The sequence below is a fragment of the Lissotriton vulgaris genome, chromosome 1_1, assembly GCF_964263255.1.
Source record: "Lissotriton vulgaris chromosome 1_1, aLisVul1.2, whole genome shotgun sequence".
NCBI lineage: Eukaryota > Metazoa > Chordata > Amphibia > Caudata > Salamandridae > Lissotriton > Lissotriton vulgaris.
In genome coordinates, this window is record NC_141685.1 from 455,719,298 (window position 1) to 455,739,103 (window position 19,806).

At 47.2% G+C, this 19,806-nt stretch overlaps 1 protein-coding gene across 5 annotated transcripts in view; it reads right to left on the minus strand.

Moving 5' to 3' along the window:
- Positions 1-19,806, minus strand: part of JAK1 (Janus kinase 1) — a 436,233-nt gene that overhangs the window by 197,641 nt on the left and 218,786 nt on the right. For all 5 annotated transcript variants that reach the window (XM_086953620.1, XM_086953634.1, XM_086953640.1 and 2 more), the window contains exons 9-10: positions 15,003-15,126; positions 2,247-2,436 (exon numbers count right to left, since the gene is read on the minus strand). In XM_086953620.1, coding sequence (XP_086809746.1) covers positions 2,247-2,436; positions 15,003-15,126 — 314 coding nt within the window. The remainder of the gene's footprint in view (positions 1-2,246; positions 2,437-15,002; positions 15,127-19,806) is intronic.

A 19,806-nucleotide genomic window follows, 5' to 3' on the forward strand; every position in this document is an offset into this window, starting at 1 on the left:
ATACACCCTCCATTTTTTTCAAAGTATGCCAACAATAGGCAAAGAATTTTCGTTCACGAAGAAAAGGGTGCAGGACCAGGGACACCTAGGGACAGCCTGTGTTACTGCACCCTTTTCTTCATGAAAATAATTTCTTTGTTTATGCTAATACCGGCATACTTTGAAATTAAATAAAATAAAAATTTGCATTTGCAATGTCAATAGCTGGTATTTTGACTACTACAAGTGGTATTACACTGCAAATGCTGTGAGCCGCCTCATGTGTGGCTTCAGCAGTGAATATATCATTGCGGCAGGAAGCAAACACTAAACCTTCAATTTGCCCGCTATAAGTTAAAAGGTAGAACACAGTAAAAGGAGACAGGCAGCCACGGAGGTCAGAATAAAAAGAAACGAAAAGGAAACCACGGAGGTCAGAATCAAAAGAAAGGAGTGGTGCGCTTGCGTGCCACTGCAACACACGTGACCACATGGCCTATTGGTGTCTATTACGAGCACCAAGCGCGTAATAGACACCAATAGGCCATGGGCGGAGCAATGCGCCCGCCTGTGGCCTATTGCGTGCAGTCTTTCATTAAAAGACTCACGCAGAGGCCAACAGCTGCCCACAAACGGAAAAGCTCTGGAAAAGCACACGCACGAGCGAGTCCTAGGTGACTGCTGAAACCCAGGTTTTCGATTACAAAATGACTCGCGCTGCACGAAGCACTGCTAGGCGCAAGACCTAAAAAGGAGGGCCAGGCTGAGGTTGGAGCTGGGTCTGGCAAGCACAGACCTTCACTGTCTTGGTGACTTAGTGAAATATTTCATCCACATCTTGCGAGCACCAGCCCAATCCCTGTAAGCACAATTACCATCTATATTTGCAGACGAGCAGTCCCCTTGGCACTCACAGCTACACTTAGCAACTGGCACACTAAAGATCGAAATAACATATCTCTCTAATCCAAGCATCCCTTTGTAATGCGGAAAAGAACAAAAGAACAAATCATTCAAGTATCATACGAGAGAGACATTGAGAGGCTTCAGCATAAACCCCTCTTTACAGATTTGGATGCCTCATACACCAAGGGGAAAGCCCAACCATACTTCAAATACCTCCTCCAACCCAAGACTCGCAACAAAACTACCTACATGAGGCTGCTAACCCTTCCAATCCTCGACTTCAACCCGCTCTGGGCATGGAGGGATGGGCAGCTAATGTGCAGGCTTCGCAATTACCATCTCGAATCCTGGCTACATATGCTGTGCTGCTGCCCTCACCTTGATCAATGTCACCTTCTGGTCCCACCTGCTCAGTCACTGCAGGGATGCATCAGATTTGTGCTTCAGCAATAACACTGCTAACACCCTCACAAGGGTTGGGAAATTTACTAAAATCATTCTAACCGCACTGCAAACAGCTCAGCTCCACAAAATTAATTAAAGACAACATGAGGGCTACCTCGAGGAGGACAATCTAAGTACTCTTCTGCACTAGACGAGACGTGACTCCCGCCTCCTCTCCTGCCATAACTCATTGAGCCCTACCACCCTACTCAGGATACCAGAACTGTGCCTGCACCCACTGTTTTATTTTTATTACAAAAAGGGAGAGAAAAAAATCACTTGATTTAATTGAATGTCTAACATTTTTTAGAGGCTTTTAACAATTGACTGGCAACTAGGGGAAACGGCGTCACATCGTTTCCCAACATGTAATATTTTTAATAATTGAACATGAATAAATAAAATATATACATATATACTCCCACCAGACAGCATGTCTCACCCAAAGGGAAAGCCAAACTAGCGAGAGAGACACTACACCTAGGAACATGGAGCTCAATAAATCTGCTACATGCAATGAAAAGTAGGGCAGCAGTCCTATGGCTGAGTTAGGTTTCTATAAATGCGTGGTGATAAAAGAACACAGATTGCCCAAAACATTGTACACAGAAATATATAAGAAAATATAAATGCCATGCATAAAAATGTAAGGTACCAAAATTAACAAGCACTTCAACATTTGGTGACTTCAAATCTTAGAATACGGTCATGGTGGCAGAGATTCAATAGCTCTGAAAATCTTAAAAGCTCTTTAAAGTCTTTAACTACAATGAATTCAAACCCTTGACTTTCACTATGTTCATCCATTTCTAACAACAACACTTTTTTTTAATGTGGTTTACTCAATAATTGGACATTTATACAAAGGAAAATTGTCATTGTGGGACATCAAAGATAATTTATTATTACAAAAATACCTCTTGGTTTAGGTGGACAACACTTTCTTAATGTGAAGCTCACGTTGTCTGCTCTCAGCATTTGTCCTTTTAGATGGGCCATTAGTTCTCGTAATGTAGTAAAATTGCGATCTGTTCCTAGCAGACAATATTGATCTTTCTTTACTTCAATCTGAAAGTTCTTGTATTGCTTAATACATTTTGATGAATCCTAAAAAAGAGATAAACAAAGAGTATATTAAAAGCATTATTGCACACAGAAAGTCAAAGGAGAATTACTTTAGTCATATGCCCTGGTCCACATATTTCACAAACCTACAAAGCCTTCTAACACTTTTTGGCAGAATGGAAACCCTATGTTAGTCATTCAAAAAAGACTGAGGGCAGAGGACACACAGGGTTGGAGGGTGTTATAAGGGACAGGGTGGTATGGCCAAAGTGGGCTCATTGGTACCATGAGCATCTCACCATTTTTACAGCGGCTGATAAGAATTATATGGAATATCTGAATTAAACATCAATTAGAAAAGTAACATTGTGGAGGCATGGTGATAACAAATAATATTAAGTATTCAAGTTTTGGTGGCTTTAAAAGTAACAGAGAAAAGGTTACATTTTCATAAATACAAAAAGAGAGTTAAAGTACTCATAATCAGAAGCATAATTGGTTTGGGAACAGATGCAGGTAGGAAACTATTTAAAACTATTTGAAACAGAGGAAAACTGTGCAGAGTATTTTGTAGAGTTTCGGTGAAGAGAAAAAGTATACATCCAAGATTTGACAAAGTAACCAGGAACAACTCCTACAACAAGCATTTAAAATGCAACGGTCTCGCCTTTGCAAAAGTTAGAGCTATTGGCATTGTAAATGTCAAACTTTTTATTTATGTGTTGGTTTTGAAAACAAATAAATAAATGGCATTGTTCTTTACAATGCCAATAGTTTAATCTCTCGCAAATGTGAGACCTATTGCATTGCATTTCGCTGCCTGTGCAAGAAAACTGTGGGTTGCAGAACGAAATACAACAGGAAAAGCAATAGTGCTGGGGTTTGACTTCACTAAGTGTGAGGGGGTGGAGGAAGAGGTGCGGGTATCCTTCACGGGAGTGGGGTGGGGGAAAGGTGGGTAACTGTGCAGTTATCCGTTTCTGGACTCTCTGGGATACATGCCATTCTAAAGGATGCCTAGATGCTTAAATGTGACCACTATGCGTTCTCCTAAAGACATTCTAGATACGCAAACAGTTGTATTCTTTGGTTGCACAGTAACGTACACAGAGAATGGAGGGTGGTGTTATGCAAACAAACAATGGCTTTATGCACAGCAACAAAAGCAGGCTGGCAGGGTTACGCACATGGACAACGGTTGGCAGGGTTAGGCACATGGACAACGGCGGGCAGGAGAGATAATGCATACAGACAACGGGGTGGGTAGGTTATGCACATTGACAATGGCGGGCTGGGTCATGCACACGGACAACGATGGGAGGGCAAGTGTGTTTATGCACATGGAGAATGACAGAGGGATATGAAGATTGACAACAAAGGGTGGGAGGGGTTAAGCACACGGACAACAGAGGGTGGGTGGGCGGGGTTAGACACACGGACAACATGGGAGGGCGGGCGGGGTTAGGCACACGGACAACATGGGTGGGCGGGCGGGGTTAGGCACATGGACAACATGGGTGGGCGGGCGGCATTAGGCACACGGACAACAGAGGGGGGGCGGGCGGCGTTAGGCACACGGACAACATGGGTGGGCGGGGTTAGGCACACGGACAACAGAGGGTGGGCGGGCGGGGTTAGGCACACGGACAACAGAGGGTGGGCGGGGTTAGGCACACGGACAACAGAGGGTGGGTGGGCGGGATTAGGCACACGGACAACAGAGGGTGGGTGGGCGGGATTAGGCACACGGACAACAGAGGGTGGGTGGGCGGGATTAGGCACACGGACAACAGAGGGTGGGTGGGCGGGATTAGGCACACGGACAACAGAGGGTGGGCAGGGTTAGGCACACGGACAACAGAGAGTGGGCGGGGTTAGGCACACGGACTACAGTCGTTAGGCACACGGACAACAGAGGGTGGGCGGGCGGGTTAGGCACACGGACAACAGAGGGTGGGCGGGTTAGGCACACGCACAACAGAGGGTGGGCGGGCGGGATTAGGCACACGGACAACAAAGGGTTGGGCGGGCAGGGTTAGGCACACGGACAAAAGAGGGTGGGCGGGCGGGGTTAGGCACACGGACAAAAGAGGGTGGGCGGGCGGGGTTAGGCACACGGACAAAAGAGGGTGGGCGGGCGAGGTTAGGCACACGGACAACAGAGGGTGGGCGGGAAGGGTTAGGCACATGGATAACAGAGGGTGGGCGGGCAGGGTTAGGCACATGGACAACAGAGGGTGGGTGGGCGGGCAGGGTTAGGCACACGGACAACAGAGGGTGGGTGGTTAGGCATATGGACAAGGTGCCCGGTTGCTACAGACACCAAAAGAGGGTGTGCAGATGGGGATACGCACACGAACAATTGAGCAGGAGGGCAGGCAGGGTAATGCACATGAAAAACATTGGATAGGTTGGGTTATGCACACAGACAATGGCCGGATGGAGATAGGCACACAGACATCGGAGGACAACAACATGCACAGTAATGTACACAGAGAATGGCGGGTGGTGTTATGCAAACAAACAATGGCTTTAAGCACAGCAACAAAAGCAGGCTGGCAGTGTTAGGCACATGGACAACGGTGGGCAGGGTTAGGCACATGGACAACGGCGGGCAGGTGAGAATGCATACAGACAACGGTGGGTAGGTTATGCACATTGACAATAGCGGGCGGGGTCATGCACTCGGACAACGATGGGTGGGCAGGTGTGGTTATGCACACGGAGAATGATAGAGGGATATGCACATTGAGAACAGAGGGTGGGTGGGCGGGGTTAAGCACACAGACAACAGAGGGTGAGTGGGCGGGGTTAAGCACACAGAAAACAGAGGGTGAGTGGGCGGGGTTAAGCACACAGAAAACAGAGGGTGGGTGGGCTTTGTTAAGCACAAGGACAACAGAGGGTGGGCGGGGATAAGCACATGGACAACAGAGGGTGGGCGGGTGGGGTTAAGCACATGGACAACAGAGGGTGGGCGGGTGGGGTTAAGCACATGGACAACAGAGGGTGGGCGGGTGGGGTTAAGCACATGGACAACAGAGGGTGGGCGGGCGGGGTTAAGCACATGGACAACAGAGGGTGGGCGGGCGGGGTTAAGCACATGGACAACAGAGGGTGGGCGGGCGGGGTTAAGCACATGGACAACAGAGGGTGGGCGGGCGGGGTTAAGCACATGGACAACAGAGGGTGGGCGGGCGGGGTTAAGCACACGGACAACAGAGGGTGGGCGGGGTTAAGCACACGGACAACAGAGGGTGGGCGGGCGGGGTTAAGCACACGGACAACAGAGGGTGGGCAGGCGGGGTTACGCACAAGGACAACAGAGGGTGGGCGGGGTTAAGCACACGGACAACAGAGGGTGGGCGGGGTTAAGCACACTGACAACAGAGGGTGGGCGGGCGGGGTTAAGCACACGGACAACAGAGGGTGGGCGGGCGGGGTAAAGCACACGGACAACAGAGGGTGGGCGGGCGGGGTAAAGCACACGGACAACAGAGGGTGGGCGGGCGGGGTAAAGCACACGGACAACAGAGGGTGGGCGGGTGGGGTTAAGCACACGGACAACAGAGGGTGGGCGGGTGGGGTTAAGCACACGGACAACAGAGGGTGGGCGGGTGGGGTTAAGCACACGGACAACAGAGGGTGGGTGGTTAGGCATATGGACAAGGTGCCCGGTTGCTACAGACACCAAAAGATGGTGTGCAGATGGGGATACGCACACGAACAATTGAGCAGGAGGGCAGGCAGGGTAATGCACATGAAAAACATTGGATAGGTTGGGTTATGCACACAGACAATGGCCGGATGGAGATAGGCACACAGACATCGGAGGACAACAACATGCACAGTAATGTACACAGAGAATGGCGGGTGGTGTTATGCAAACAAACAATGGCTTTAAGCACAGCAACAAAAGCAGGCTGGCAGTGTTAGGCACATGGACAACGGTGGGCAGGGTTAGGCACATGGACAACGGCGGGCAGGTGAGAATGCATACAGACAACGGTGGGTAGGTTATGCACATTGACAATAGCGGGCGGGGTCATGCACTCGGACAACGATGGGTGGGCAGGTGTGGTTATGCACACGGAGAATGATAGAGGGATATGCACATTGAGAACAGAGGGTGGGTGGGCGGGGTTAAGCACACAGACAACAGAGGGTGAGTGGGCGGGGTTAAGCACACAGAAAACAGAGGGTGAGTGGGCGGGGTTAAGCACACAGAAAACAGAGGGTGGGTGGGCGGGGTTAAGCACAAGGACAACAGAGGGTGGGCGGGGATAAGCACATGGACAACAGAGGGTGGGCGGGTGGGGTTAAGCACATGGACAACAGAGGGTGGGCGGGCGGGGTTAAGCACATGGACAACAGAGGGTGGGCGGGCGGGGTTAAGCACATGGACAACGGTGGGCGGGCGGGGTTAAGCACACGGACAACAGAGGGTGGGCGGGCGGGGTTAAGCACACGGACAACAGAGGGTGGGCGGGCGGGGTTAAGCACACGGACAACAGAGGGTGGGCGGGCGGGGTTAAGCACACGGACAACAGAGGGTGGGCAGGCGGGGTTACGCACAAGGACAACAGAGGGTGGGCGGGGTTAAGCACACGGACAACAGAGGGTGGGCGGGGTTAAGCACACTGACAACAGAGGGTGGGCGGGCGGGGTTAAGCACACGGACAACAGAGGGTGGGCGGGCGGGGTAAAGCACACGGACAACAGAGGGTGGGCGGGTGGGGTTAAGCACACGGACAACAGAGGGTGGGCGGGTGGGGTTAAGCACACGGACAACAGAGGGTGGGCGGGTGGGGTTAAGCACACGGACAACAGAGGATGGGCGGGTGGGGTTAAGCACACGGACAACAGAGGGCGGGAGGTCGGGGTTAGGCACACGGACAACAGAGGGCGGGCGGTGTTAGGCACACGGACAATAGAGGGTGGGCGGGCGTGGTTAGGCACACGGACAACGGAGGGTGGGGTTAGGCACACGGACAACAGAGGGTGGGCGGGGTTAGGCACACGGACAACAGAGGGTGGGCGGGCGGGGTTAGGCACACGGACAACAGAGGGTGGGCAGGCGGGGTTAGGCACACGGACAACAGAGGGTGGGCGGGCGGGGTTAGGCACACGGACAACAGAGGGTGGGCGGGCGGGGTTAGGCACACGGACAACAGAGGGTGGGCGGGCGGGGTTAGGCACACGGACAACAGAGGGTGGGCGGGCGGGGTTAAGCACACGGACAACAGAGGGTGGGCGGGCGGGGTTAAGCACACGGACAACAGAGGGTGGGCGGGCGGGGTTAAGCACACGGACAACAGAGGATGGGCGGGCGGGGTTAAGCACACGGACAACAGAGGGTGGGCGGGTGGGGTTAAGCACACGGACAAAAGCGGGTGGGCGGGTGGGGTTAAGCACACGGACAACAGAGGGAGGGTGGGCGGGTGGGGTTAAGCACACGGACAACAGAGGGTGGGCGGGTGGGGTTAAGCACACGGACAACAGAGGGTGGGCGGGGTTAGGCACACAGACAACAGAGGGTGGGCGGGGTTAGGCACACGGACAACAGAGGGTGGGCGGGGTTAGGCACACGGACAACAGAATGGTGGGCGGGGTTAGGCACACGGACAACAGAGGGCGGGAGGTCGGGGTTAGGCACACGGACAACAGAGGGTGGGCGGTGTTAGGCACACGGACAACAGAGGGTGGGCGGGCGGGGTTAGGCACACGGACAACGGATGGTGGGCGGGCGGGGTTAGGCACACGGACAGAAGAGTGTGGGCGGGCAGGGTTAGGCACATGGACAACAGAGGGTGGGTGGGCAGGGTTAGGCACACGGACAAGGTGCCCGGTTGCTACAAACGCCTTTCTAGTTGTCAGGAGTTAACCCTGGCAGATAGGGATATGCACACAGACAACAGAGGATGTGCAGATGCGGATATGCACACGAACAAGGGCCGGGTGGAGATAGGCACAAATCGTCGGAGGATGGGCGGAGATATGCACAAGGGCAACATGCACAGTAATGTACACAGAGAATGGCGGGTGGTGTTAAGCAAGCAAACAATGGCTTTATACACGGCAACAAAAGCAGGCTGGCAGGGTTAGGCACATGGACAACGGTGGGCAGGGTTAGGCACATGGACAATGGCGGGCAGGCGATTTAAAGCATACAGACAACGGTGGGTAGGTCATGCACATTGACAATGGCATGTCTTGTCCACCATTATAGTGTGCCTAACCATTCGTTTAAATTCTGACTCATGCACCTTATTAAATGAAATTCAATCTATGCTTACTAAATAGGTTGCCTGCCCCGTCCCGTCCTGATGAAGACCCCAAAGCAAGGTTACAACTAACTCCTGCACTTACTAGAGGGTCGAAACGTCGACAGCTTATGTTTATCAGCTTCACCCCATCATTAAGTCATTCAATGTGATATGTGGATTATGATCCTTTATCTAATGATGTACTGAACCTACAGTCTCTTATTTGTCTATGTTTGAATTTGATACATAGTACAGTGAGGCCATTTGGCTGTTTTTTATTGTCACTATCCTATACCCACACTACCTGCACTATATCACCTCCCTCCCTTCCTGGGGCACTATGTATTATGTGATTGTTTATCTAAACTAAGGATGACTAACGTATGCCTACATTGTGAATAAATAACAGTGTAGGCTAATTAAGTGTTTCTTTATTTATTGGTATTCAACGGTTCAAATTTATTGTTGATTGCTGGGACCCCCTTTCTCAGCATTGACAATGGTGGGCAGGGTCATGCACACGAACAACGATGGGTGGGCAGGTGCGGTTATGCACATGGAGAATGACAGAGGGATATGCACATTGACAACGAAGGGTGGAAAGGCGGGGTTATGCACACGGACAACGGCGGGTGTGGTTAAGCACACAGACAACGATGGGGGGCAGGTGTGGTTATGCACACTGAGAATGACAGAGGGATACGCACATTGACAACAGAGGGCGGGCGGGGTTAAGCACACGGACAACAGAGGGTGGACGGGCAGGGTTAAGCACGGACAACAGAGGGTGGGCGGGCAGGGTTAGGCACATGGACAACAGAGGGTGGGGGGGCAGGGTTAGGCACACGGACAACAGAGGGTGGGGGGGCAGGGTTAGGCACACGGACAACAGAGGGTGGGCGGGCTGGGTTAGGCACACGGACAAGGTGCTCGGTTGCTACAGACACCTTTCCGGTTGCCAGGGGCTGACCCTGGCAGATGGGGATATGCACACGGACAACAGAGGGTGTGCAGATGGGGATAAGCACATGAACAATGGAGGGTGGAAGGTTGGGATTCTGCACAAGAATAGCAGCAGGAGGGCAGGCAGGGTTATGCACATGAAAAACATTGGACAGGTTGGGTTATGCACACAGAATGGCAGGTGGGTGGGATTATGCACACTAACAAGGGCCGGGTGGAGATAGGCACAAATCGTCGGAGGATGGGCGGAGATATGCACAAGGACAACAACATGCACAGTAATGTACACAGAGAATGGCGGGTGGTGTTAAGCAAAGCAAGGTTACAACTAACTCCTGCACTTACTAGAGGGTCGAAACGTCGACAGCTTATGTTTATCAGCTTCACCCCATCATTAAGTCATTCAATGTGATATGTGGATTATGATCCTTTATCTAATGATGTACTGAACCTACAGTCTCTTATTTGTCTATGTTTGAATTTGATACATAGTACAGTGAGGCCATTTGGCTGTTTTTTATTGTCACTATCCTATACCCACACTACCTGCACTATATCACCTCCCTCCCTTCCTGGGGCACTATGTATTATGTGATTGTTTATCTAAACTAAGGATGACTAACGTATGCCTACATTGTGAATAAATAACAGTGTAGGCTAATTAAGTGTTTCTTTATTTATTGGTATTCAACGGTTCAAATTTATTGTTGATTGCTGGGACCCCCTTTCTCAGCATTGACAATGGTGGGCAGGGTCATGCACACGAACAACGATGGGTGGGCAGGTGCGGTTATGCACATGGAGAATGACAGAGGGATATGCACATTGACAACGAAGGGTGGAAAGGCGGGGTTATGCACACGGACAACGGCGGGTGTGGTTAAGCACACAGACAACGATGGGGGGCAGGTGTGGTTATGCACACTGAGAATGACAGAGGGATACGCACATTGACAACAGAGGGCGGGCGGGGTTAAGCACACGGACAACAGAGGGTGGACGGGCAGGGTTAAGCACGGACAACAGAGGGTGGGCGGGCAGGGTTAGGCACATGGACAACAGAGGGTGGGGGGGCAGGGTTAGGCACACGGACAACAGAGGGTGGGGGGGCAGGGTTAGGCACACGGACAACAGAGGGTGGGCGGGCTGGGTTAGGCACACGGACAAGGTGCTCGGTTGCTACAGACACCTTTCCGGTTGCCAGGGGCTGACCCTGGCAGATGGGGATATGCACACGGACAACAGAGGGTGTGCAGATGGGGATAAGCACATGAACAATGGAGGGTGGAAGGTTGGGATTCTGCACAAGAATAGCAGCAGGAGGGCAGGCAGGGTTATGCACATGAAAAACATTGGACAGGTTGGGTTATGCACACAGAATGGCAGGTGGGTGGGATTATGCACACTAACAAGGGCCGGGTGGAGATAGGCACAAATCGTCGGAGGATGGGCGGAGATATGCACAAGGACAACAACATGCACAGTAATGTACACAGAGAATGGCGGGTGGTGTTAAGCAAACAAACAATGGCTTTATGCACAGCAACAAAAGCAGGCTGGCTGGGTTAGGCACATGGACAACGGTGGGCGGCAGGGTTAGGCACATGGACAACGGCGGGCAGGCGATATAAAGCAACCAGACAATGGTGGGTAGGTCATGCACTTGGACAATGGCGGGCAGGGTCATGCACACGGACAACGATGGGTGGGCAGGTGTGATTATGCACACGGAGAATGACAGAGGGATATGCACATTGACAACGAAGGGTGGGAAGGCGGGGTTATGCACACGGACAACGGCGGGTGTGGTTAAGCACACAGACAACGATGCGGGGCAGGTGTGGTTATGGACACTGAGAATGACAGAGGGATACGCACATTGACAACAGAGGGCGGGCGGGGTTAAGCACACGGACAACAGAGGGCGGAAGGGCAGGGTTAAGCACGGACAACAGAGGGTGGGCGGGCAGGGTTAGGCACACGGACAACAGAGGGTGGGGGGGCAGGGTTAGGCACACGGACAACAGAGGGTGGGCGGGCTGGGTTAGTCACACGGACAAGGTGCCCGGTTGCTACAGACACCTTTCCGGTTGCCAGGGGCTGACCCTGGCAGATAGGGATATGCACACGGACAACAGAGGGTGTGCAGATGGGGATAAGCACATGAACAATGGAGGGTGGTCGGTTGGGATTCTGCACAAGGATAGCAGCAGGAGGGCAGTCAGGGTTATGCACATGAAAAACATTGGACAGGTTGGGTTATGCACACAGAACGGCAGATGGGTGAGATTATGCACACTAACAAGGGCCGGGTGGAGATAGGCACAAATCGTCGGAGGATGGGGGGAGATATGCACAGTAATGTACACAGAGAATGGCGGGTGGTGTTAAGCAAACAAACAATGGCTTTATGCACAGCAACAAAAGCAGGCTGGCTGGGTTAGGCACATGGACAATGGTGGGCGGCAGGGTTAGGCACATGAACTACGGCGGGCAGGCGATATAAAGCATACAGACAACGGTGGGTAGGTCATGCACATTGACAATGGCGGGCAGGGTCATGCACACGGAAAACGATGGGTGGGCAGGTGTGATTATGCACAGGTGTGATTATGAGGGTGGGCGGGCAGGGTTAGGCACACGGACAACAGAGGGTGGGCGGGCAGGATTAGGCACACGGACAACAGAGGGTGGGCGGGCAGGGTTAGGCACACGGACAACAGAGGGTGGGCGGGCTGGGCTAGGCACACGGACAAGGTGCCCGGTTGCTACAGACACCTTTCCTGTTGCCAGGGGCAGACCCGATGCGTCGTCAAGGGGAGGGCACCTTCTTGCAGGCAGCTGCTCGGTCGGGTTGGTTCTATTGTGAAGTAAACAAGGGGGAGGAGATCACACAACAGTTAGGGAAGGGAGGGCAGTGGGAGCGCTATTACAAACGCGAGAAGAGGGAGGAGAGAAGGGACGAGTGAGAGTTCGGGGCACCAGTACCAGCACGAGGGCTGGTGAGCACTCAGGGAGGGTGAGGGCATAAGGGCAAGAAAACAACAGCGCAGGAGTAGAAGAGAGCACAAGAGCGTAGAGGATAGAAGCGGGGTGGTGGAGAGAAAACTGGGGCAGGCGAAGAGCGCAAGTGCGTTTCACCAACTCCCAGGGCACAAGCACTCAATATAACATTCAGTTTCCTCTCTTTCTGCCGTCCCTTTGAGACTGGCTTGGCCTGACTTACGTTTGTGGTAAAAGCTTTCTTATATTCCTTATGGGGCCAAACAGATGGCTCCATAAAGAAGATAAGAAAGCTTTTACTGCAGCAGTAAGTCAAGTAAGCCAGTCTGAAAAGTACGGGCTTAAAGAGAAAGAAGAACGTCACTGGGACCTCTTCTCCAATGGCTGACCACCGTTTAGCATGAAAGGTGACGCCAGCCAATGGAAAAGAGGGGTGGGGCTTAACCTTGCTAGTAAAACTCACTCTATCTTAGTAAGTCTTGCCAGCGAGACTGCGCATGTGCGCAGTCTTACGCTAGCCGAGACCTAATAAAGAGCAGCAGTGAAGGATGAAAATTAAATGAGGAGTTGAATATTGTCAGCATAAATAAAAAGCAATGTTTAGCACAAGGGATTGAATAAATATGGCTTGTTAGACAGCCAGGAATAGAAACGGGAAAGTACAGAATCAGAGGAGTAAAAGTATGGTGCTCACCTTCATCTAAAACAGACAACTAGTTGAGAAGGAGACCTGAAGAAAGCTTAACACTCTAAGGTACTATGAACTGCACAGTTTCAGGGGAGTGAGCAGAGGGAAAAACATACTGTAGGGGAGCAAATCAGAATCCGAAAATATTGCAAATTGAGTATAGACACCGTGTCATATGAGATTATAAACAAAAAGGAGAAGATAGTGTATAGACATAAGCAGAGATTGAGTCTAGAGAAAGTGAATTAAGAAAAAAAAAATACAGCAAGCTGCAAAAGAATTGAAAAAAAGATGCAATAGAGGAATTAAGGATCAACACATAATATGGAAAACTGAAGGAATTTGATGTGCTGGGAGAAGTGAGGCATTGTAATATGAAAAAATCGTTATTTAGAGATAAAAAGCAAACCTGTTGTGGACAATTGGCATTTAAGCTAGAATAAGAAAAGCAGCAGTAGGAGAGAGTATTAAACTTAGATGTAAAGATAAAAATAAAGTGAAAGGACACTAAAGAGAATTGACCTCTTTTATTCATGTACAAAATTGACTTATTTTATAGAATATATTGAAAGGTTTTTGTCAGAGGTCACAGGAGTTGTATAAAGATTTCAGCTTCTATGATGCTTTTAGGGATCGGGGAAGAATTACGGCAAGGGTTGCCGATGTATACATCTCGGTACCTAATTTTCCTAGCCAAAGCAGTTGCATGGTTGTGCTTATCGTCTATATGGTTACAGCCGAATGCACCAGCTTTTGAAATGTGGCATGCAAGGTGTTATAGTACTTTCAATATTGAATTCGGCCTGTACTCTGTTAGGGGGCTAAGTAAACGCAAACTCGGCTTGTATATATGGGGGCCAATAATGACTGACTAAAATGTACAGATGTCAAGGGGAATATGAATTGCTACTGTGTTAAGATTCAAGATTTATGTGTAACTATTTAAGATGCTGTGGATAAAAAAAAAAAGAGAACTGAATAAAATGTTGAAGACCGATCGAGTAAGTAACTGATTAAGAAGAGTGAGTAAGAGGTGTAACAAGAGAGGTCATACCGTTTGCTTAGACTGAGTGCTTTGTAACCTACATTTTTCAGCCTCAAGGCAGAGAGTTTCTCCTAGATGGGAAAGAAGTTGTGATCTGGGATGAAGTTTGAAGGGAAAATAATTGGGGCCCTTAAGCATTACCCAGTCAGACGATGCATGCTGGGTTGCCAGGGTAATGCTTGCGTGAGACACTGGGCTGAGGCCAAGAGACAGGTAGCAGTGAACACCTAGGTGAGTTGAAGAGCACCGGGCATACAAATGGCAGAGAGGCTTTCCCTGGGAGGTAGGCCATTGAGATCCAAACAAAACTATGTGCACACTCCTCCTTTGTCACTATCCATCCTGAGCAGCAAAACAAATTTGAATTTCGAAAGACTCATGCTCCATCCATATGGCACCTTAATATCTCTGTGCCTTATCAATGGTATTCGCATACCACAGTTTTGTAGCAGATTCTGAACAACGGGACTCCTCTTTAGGACTAAGGTTTGGCAAAAGACACAACCTTCAATGACCGCCACTTGAATTTCTTAAAGCAAGAATCATGGCAATAGTCTGGCACATTCACTCAGCATGTCTCAGTGACAAAAATAAACATGAAGAACTTGAATTTTGCACTAATATTTCATATTGTACTACATACCCCTAACATTTCACTGCATGTTACAGTCATAAGGATGTGCTTAAAATCTGTACAGCTCCACCGCAACACATACGTCCCCTCCTCATCACCTTCTTGTTTCAATTTGTTGATGGCATATTCAGTGCTACAATCGGAAAAAAAGAAAGCGCTTAGACGAACATTAATGTACAACGATAGCGCTTTCTCATCAGAAACACATCACATACACCACTTACATTTACTATGAAATGTAAACCATTATTTCTAAGCATAGTGTGGTAGCAATAAGCTTAAATAGAGATTAAAGTTACAAAATCCAAGACATGCTAGCATTACATAAAACAATAATGGCCATGCTATTTTATTACACATGGAATTACATTTGTCACACCTTTAAGAAATGAGAATGTATTTTATTACATAGTCTTTTATTCAGCAGTTTTGCCATCAAACACTGCAAGTAACTGATTTTGCTATTACTCAATGTAATGGTATTTTATTAACTTCTTTAACTCCAATGATGAAAGGCTGAGTTGGCCATGCCAAGATTCAAACTTCAGCCTGCCTATGCTATTATTTTAGTCATGTCTTCCTGTAAATATTTATTTTACTAACTACATTATTCCTTTAGTGTGAGCCTCACTACATAGGCAGCCAAGCAGTTTACAAATAACTAAGTGGGGAAAAAAGCTACAGCAACATAGACATGAGAAAAAGTCCATATGTCTGACCCAGGCTTGAGCCTAGAAATGGTGGCAACGGAGAAGGAAGATAAGTGGAGAACAGATGAGACTTGAGGGTTTTTTCAAAGGCAAGGAGAGTGGGAGGAAGACAGGGTTCTTCAGGGAGATGGTTTCATGTTTTAGAGGTAGCACAAGAGAAAACCTAATTAAGAGTTTTTTAAATCTTCAGATGTGAAGAAGGAACATTTAGACTCTTATTCGGAGTGGCTCATTATTCCTCCCAATAGCTCTGCCCTATAGATAAACCATACCGGCAATTCCAGGGTGGAGTTACAGAGTGTAACAAGGGGAACCTCTGTAGGTCACCTTACAAATGAGTAATTCCTCAGTTGACCTCGAAGTTTCACCCGCAGACTGCCAAATTCTCTGGATGAAACAAGAGATTGTGGTCCGCTGCATCTTGTTATTCCGATTGGGCCTGTAACTACTGTTACCAGCCGCATCATTATTACCATGCCACTTGAATGAGGGTCTGATAAGGGTCTTGACCCTAATATAAATCCACTATTTGCAGTCATTTTACTGTTTTTGAGGTAATAGTTTTGGCACCAAGAACAATGATATAACAAAACACTACTGAGATTGTGGGTTTGGCTCCATCCAGATTTTGATTACCTGGAGTACATAGTTTGACTGGGTAGAAGTTTGGCTTCCGTTAAAAAACAGAAAGTGCTTGTACTGTTTTAGTGCAACTTTGTGCTTTGTGGGACAGTGTATGATGAACATAGCAGGACTGAGTTGGTTATGGTGACAAGCCATTGATCAAGGCTATTTAATGAAAGGTTACGGACTGTGAAAAGCATATATTAAAGCAAATAAGTCTGAAAGGGTCTACTGTCGTGGTAATCTCTTAATGGGAATCCCACAGTAGGAAAGGGTCTTGGTGTTGGCTACCCACTGGGAAAATCCATAGGGTAGAATATTTGCATTTTGCCAATCCTTGTTATGCCATTTTAGGAAAGGCTGTGCATTGCTTTACCAACTGATATTTCATATATATTTGTAATTTTATGATTAGTGAGAGAAGGGTTTTGGCTCTGCTCGAATGTTGGTTTCCTTGAGCCCACATTTTGATTAAAGGGAGGGAGGGGAATTGAGTGCTTCTACTGAATAAGAGTATTTGTATTGCACTTTTTGTCCTTGTGGGAAAGCGTATGCTTTATGGTGACAAGCCAATGATCAAGGCTTTGGCCTGATCTGTTTATTAGGAAACAAATATGAGAAAAGGCAATGGGTTGACCTATTTACTGTAAAAAGCAGATGATCAAGTAAATAGGCATTTAAGAGTTGAATGTGATTTCACTGCCTTAAAGCTTGTAAACCTGTACTTGTTATGAAGAATCTTACAGATTACCACAGCAATCAATGTTTTTTGTATTTCTGTCATAGACTTCACCACTCTATGAGTAACAGCATTTTGCGTGATCGCATGTGCATATCAACTGAAAATAAGTGCGCTTCAGATTATCTATTGGTAGCCAGTCCTTTAGCTTTCCATATTTACATTTGAGCCCTCATTCATTTCTTTCCTTCTTCTATTTTTGATTTTTTGGAACCATCTGAATCTCCCCAGACAGCCCTATCGAACTGCTTACTTGCCACTCATTTTGTTTACAGTGTCTACATCCTATGCGGCCACTTTTTCCGAATTTGCTGGCCTTTTTGAATGGTATTGTCCATAGTATATCATTGTTTTACAATACCAAGATATCCACTATTTTTCGAAGCATTTGTAATGGCCACTGTGGAGCAGTAAAACAGTGACAACCTAGACACTTTAGTATTTGACGATGACCACCCAATACTGACCAATCATCTTGTTTCTTCACTCCTGAAGGCAAATACATGGGGCAGATATGTTGGATTGTTGAAAAAACAATACACTATGTACAATAGTATTGCAAGACAGCTGCCTGCTGTTTTGTTTGATTTTTATTTTGCGATTGTAAGCGTATGCCTGCCACATTTAAGTGATATGTTTTCTTTTTTTGACTTTTATTCTTTCAATGTATTTCCCATACATTTTTAGTGTTTCTGTTTTAAAGTGGCTGGGTTAGTGCGTCAATGCAAGCATGAGTCAGTGGGAAGATGAATGGATGTATGAGTGCAAGGATAAACGGCACAGTGCATGAATGTTGAATTACTGTGTGTCTAAACTCAGCACTGACTGGAGGGCCACTTACAGTTATATGCTAGATCTTTTGGGATTGACAGGGCTTGCTGACTAAAGGTTATCCATTTGGTTATAGGCATAGCAGTATCAAGGAGAGTAAAAACATATTGTTTCCCAAACTGACAAATCATTTAGACAATCAATAAAAGACCTTGACATACAGCAATGGAGCCCCTACAAATAACTCAGTGGTGCCTCTTAGCTACATCTTCAGCGCTTTCCAAAACACCTAAACAAATATATAAATCAATGTATTTCTACACATGTCCAATCTCACAATACTCTCTACTTTTCTAAATATATTACTTGACACAATAATCAATATATTTTACATTATGTTTCCATTCCAAATCAAGGATGGTGGTTATACGGTGGGAAAAAAAATCTGTGGCCTGATTTTGGGCTATCGGTATTGTGTGATTCTCATACAACGTATAAAATGGGAGATTTTTGTAGCCAAAAGGGTCAGAAAAGCAACAGTTTATTTATTTTTTACAAATAAACTAATGAAACCGTGTAATAAGAGCTATTATTTACAAGCATGTTTTGTAAAGACCGCCTTTTAGTAATTGAACCATTTTATATAAGCAATTAAGAAAAAAAAACACAAGTTTACTCTAAGTTTTATGGATGTTTTTGAATAAAAGGTCATTTCTTTTTCCTTACTTAGGATACTTTTATAAACCAGGCGAAGTAAATCCACAAATGTTTGATATTAATACAAAAGCCATTTTAATGAAATAAAGATTGTAAAATGGATCTGGTTTCTATTTTTTTAACTGAATTCATTTTTTAATGCAAATAAAAAAGAAGTCACTAGTGAAGACTACCCCTTCGGATTTAAAAGGCTTAAAGCAGCCATTTACTGCATATGACTTGATCTTGTGGTGATTCAGAAACCGATAAAATAGCTCAACAGGTTGGTCCACTTTCTGTGGAAATATCAACCTTGAAAGGCATATATTATAGCAAAGTTAGGTTAACTCGGTCGCTCATCACTCGAAGACTGATAAAAGAAATAACCTGTAATTCAGTAACACCAAGAGCTTTTAGAGATAATTTGAATCCTGATTGAAAAATATGTTACTTACTTGTAACTATAGTCTTGAAGCTTAGTTGTGCCATTTTGTATCTGATTCAATAACGTACATCTGTTTTCTATTTTCTTGAAAAAGCCTTTCTAGTAATTGTGAGCATTGACAAGGGCAGTGTCTTTATGGGCATTCCTATGTGGTGCTGGGATGCTTCACTAATGGTGCCATCTTCAGATTTGCCACTGCTACACACTATGCGCGTGGGTGTTGTATATGCCTGTTTGGTATTGTAACTGGCGGAGGAGGTGAGGTTCACATTTGAATCTATATGATCTCAAATTGAGAAAAAACTACTGTTAGAGGCAAGTAACTCTATGCCTATGTTGATATGGGGTATTTCCTGAGCTACGTATGTATGTGTAAGTAAAAGCACATGTTCATCACACCAATCAAAATAAAGAGTCCCATAACCATAGGTATGATATCTTGGAACATGGCTATTCTGAAGCTTTGAGTAACAAACCACATTTGAAGTGGTCTTAGGTCTAGTATTGGTCTGAGTGGTCAATCCTTCTTGCCACAAAAAATACAAGCATACCTGCTATTGTCTTACCACCCCTGGCAAAGCAAGACTGCAACACAAAACAAACAGCCCCTTTTGAAAAGGAGTTTTATTTAACAAAATGCAAAGACTATCACTTTTAGGATAAGGCTTGGGGTTTATTACATAATACTCTCTAAACAAAGGCTGTCCCAGATACCAAATGCATTAGATTCAAATATATGTAGCAAACTTATAATCTAAAGGCATGAATCAATAACTGAGCAAACTATAATACTGATTCATAAACAAGAAATAACTGATATAAGATAAG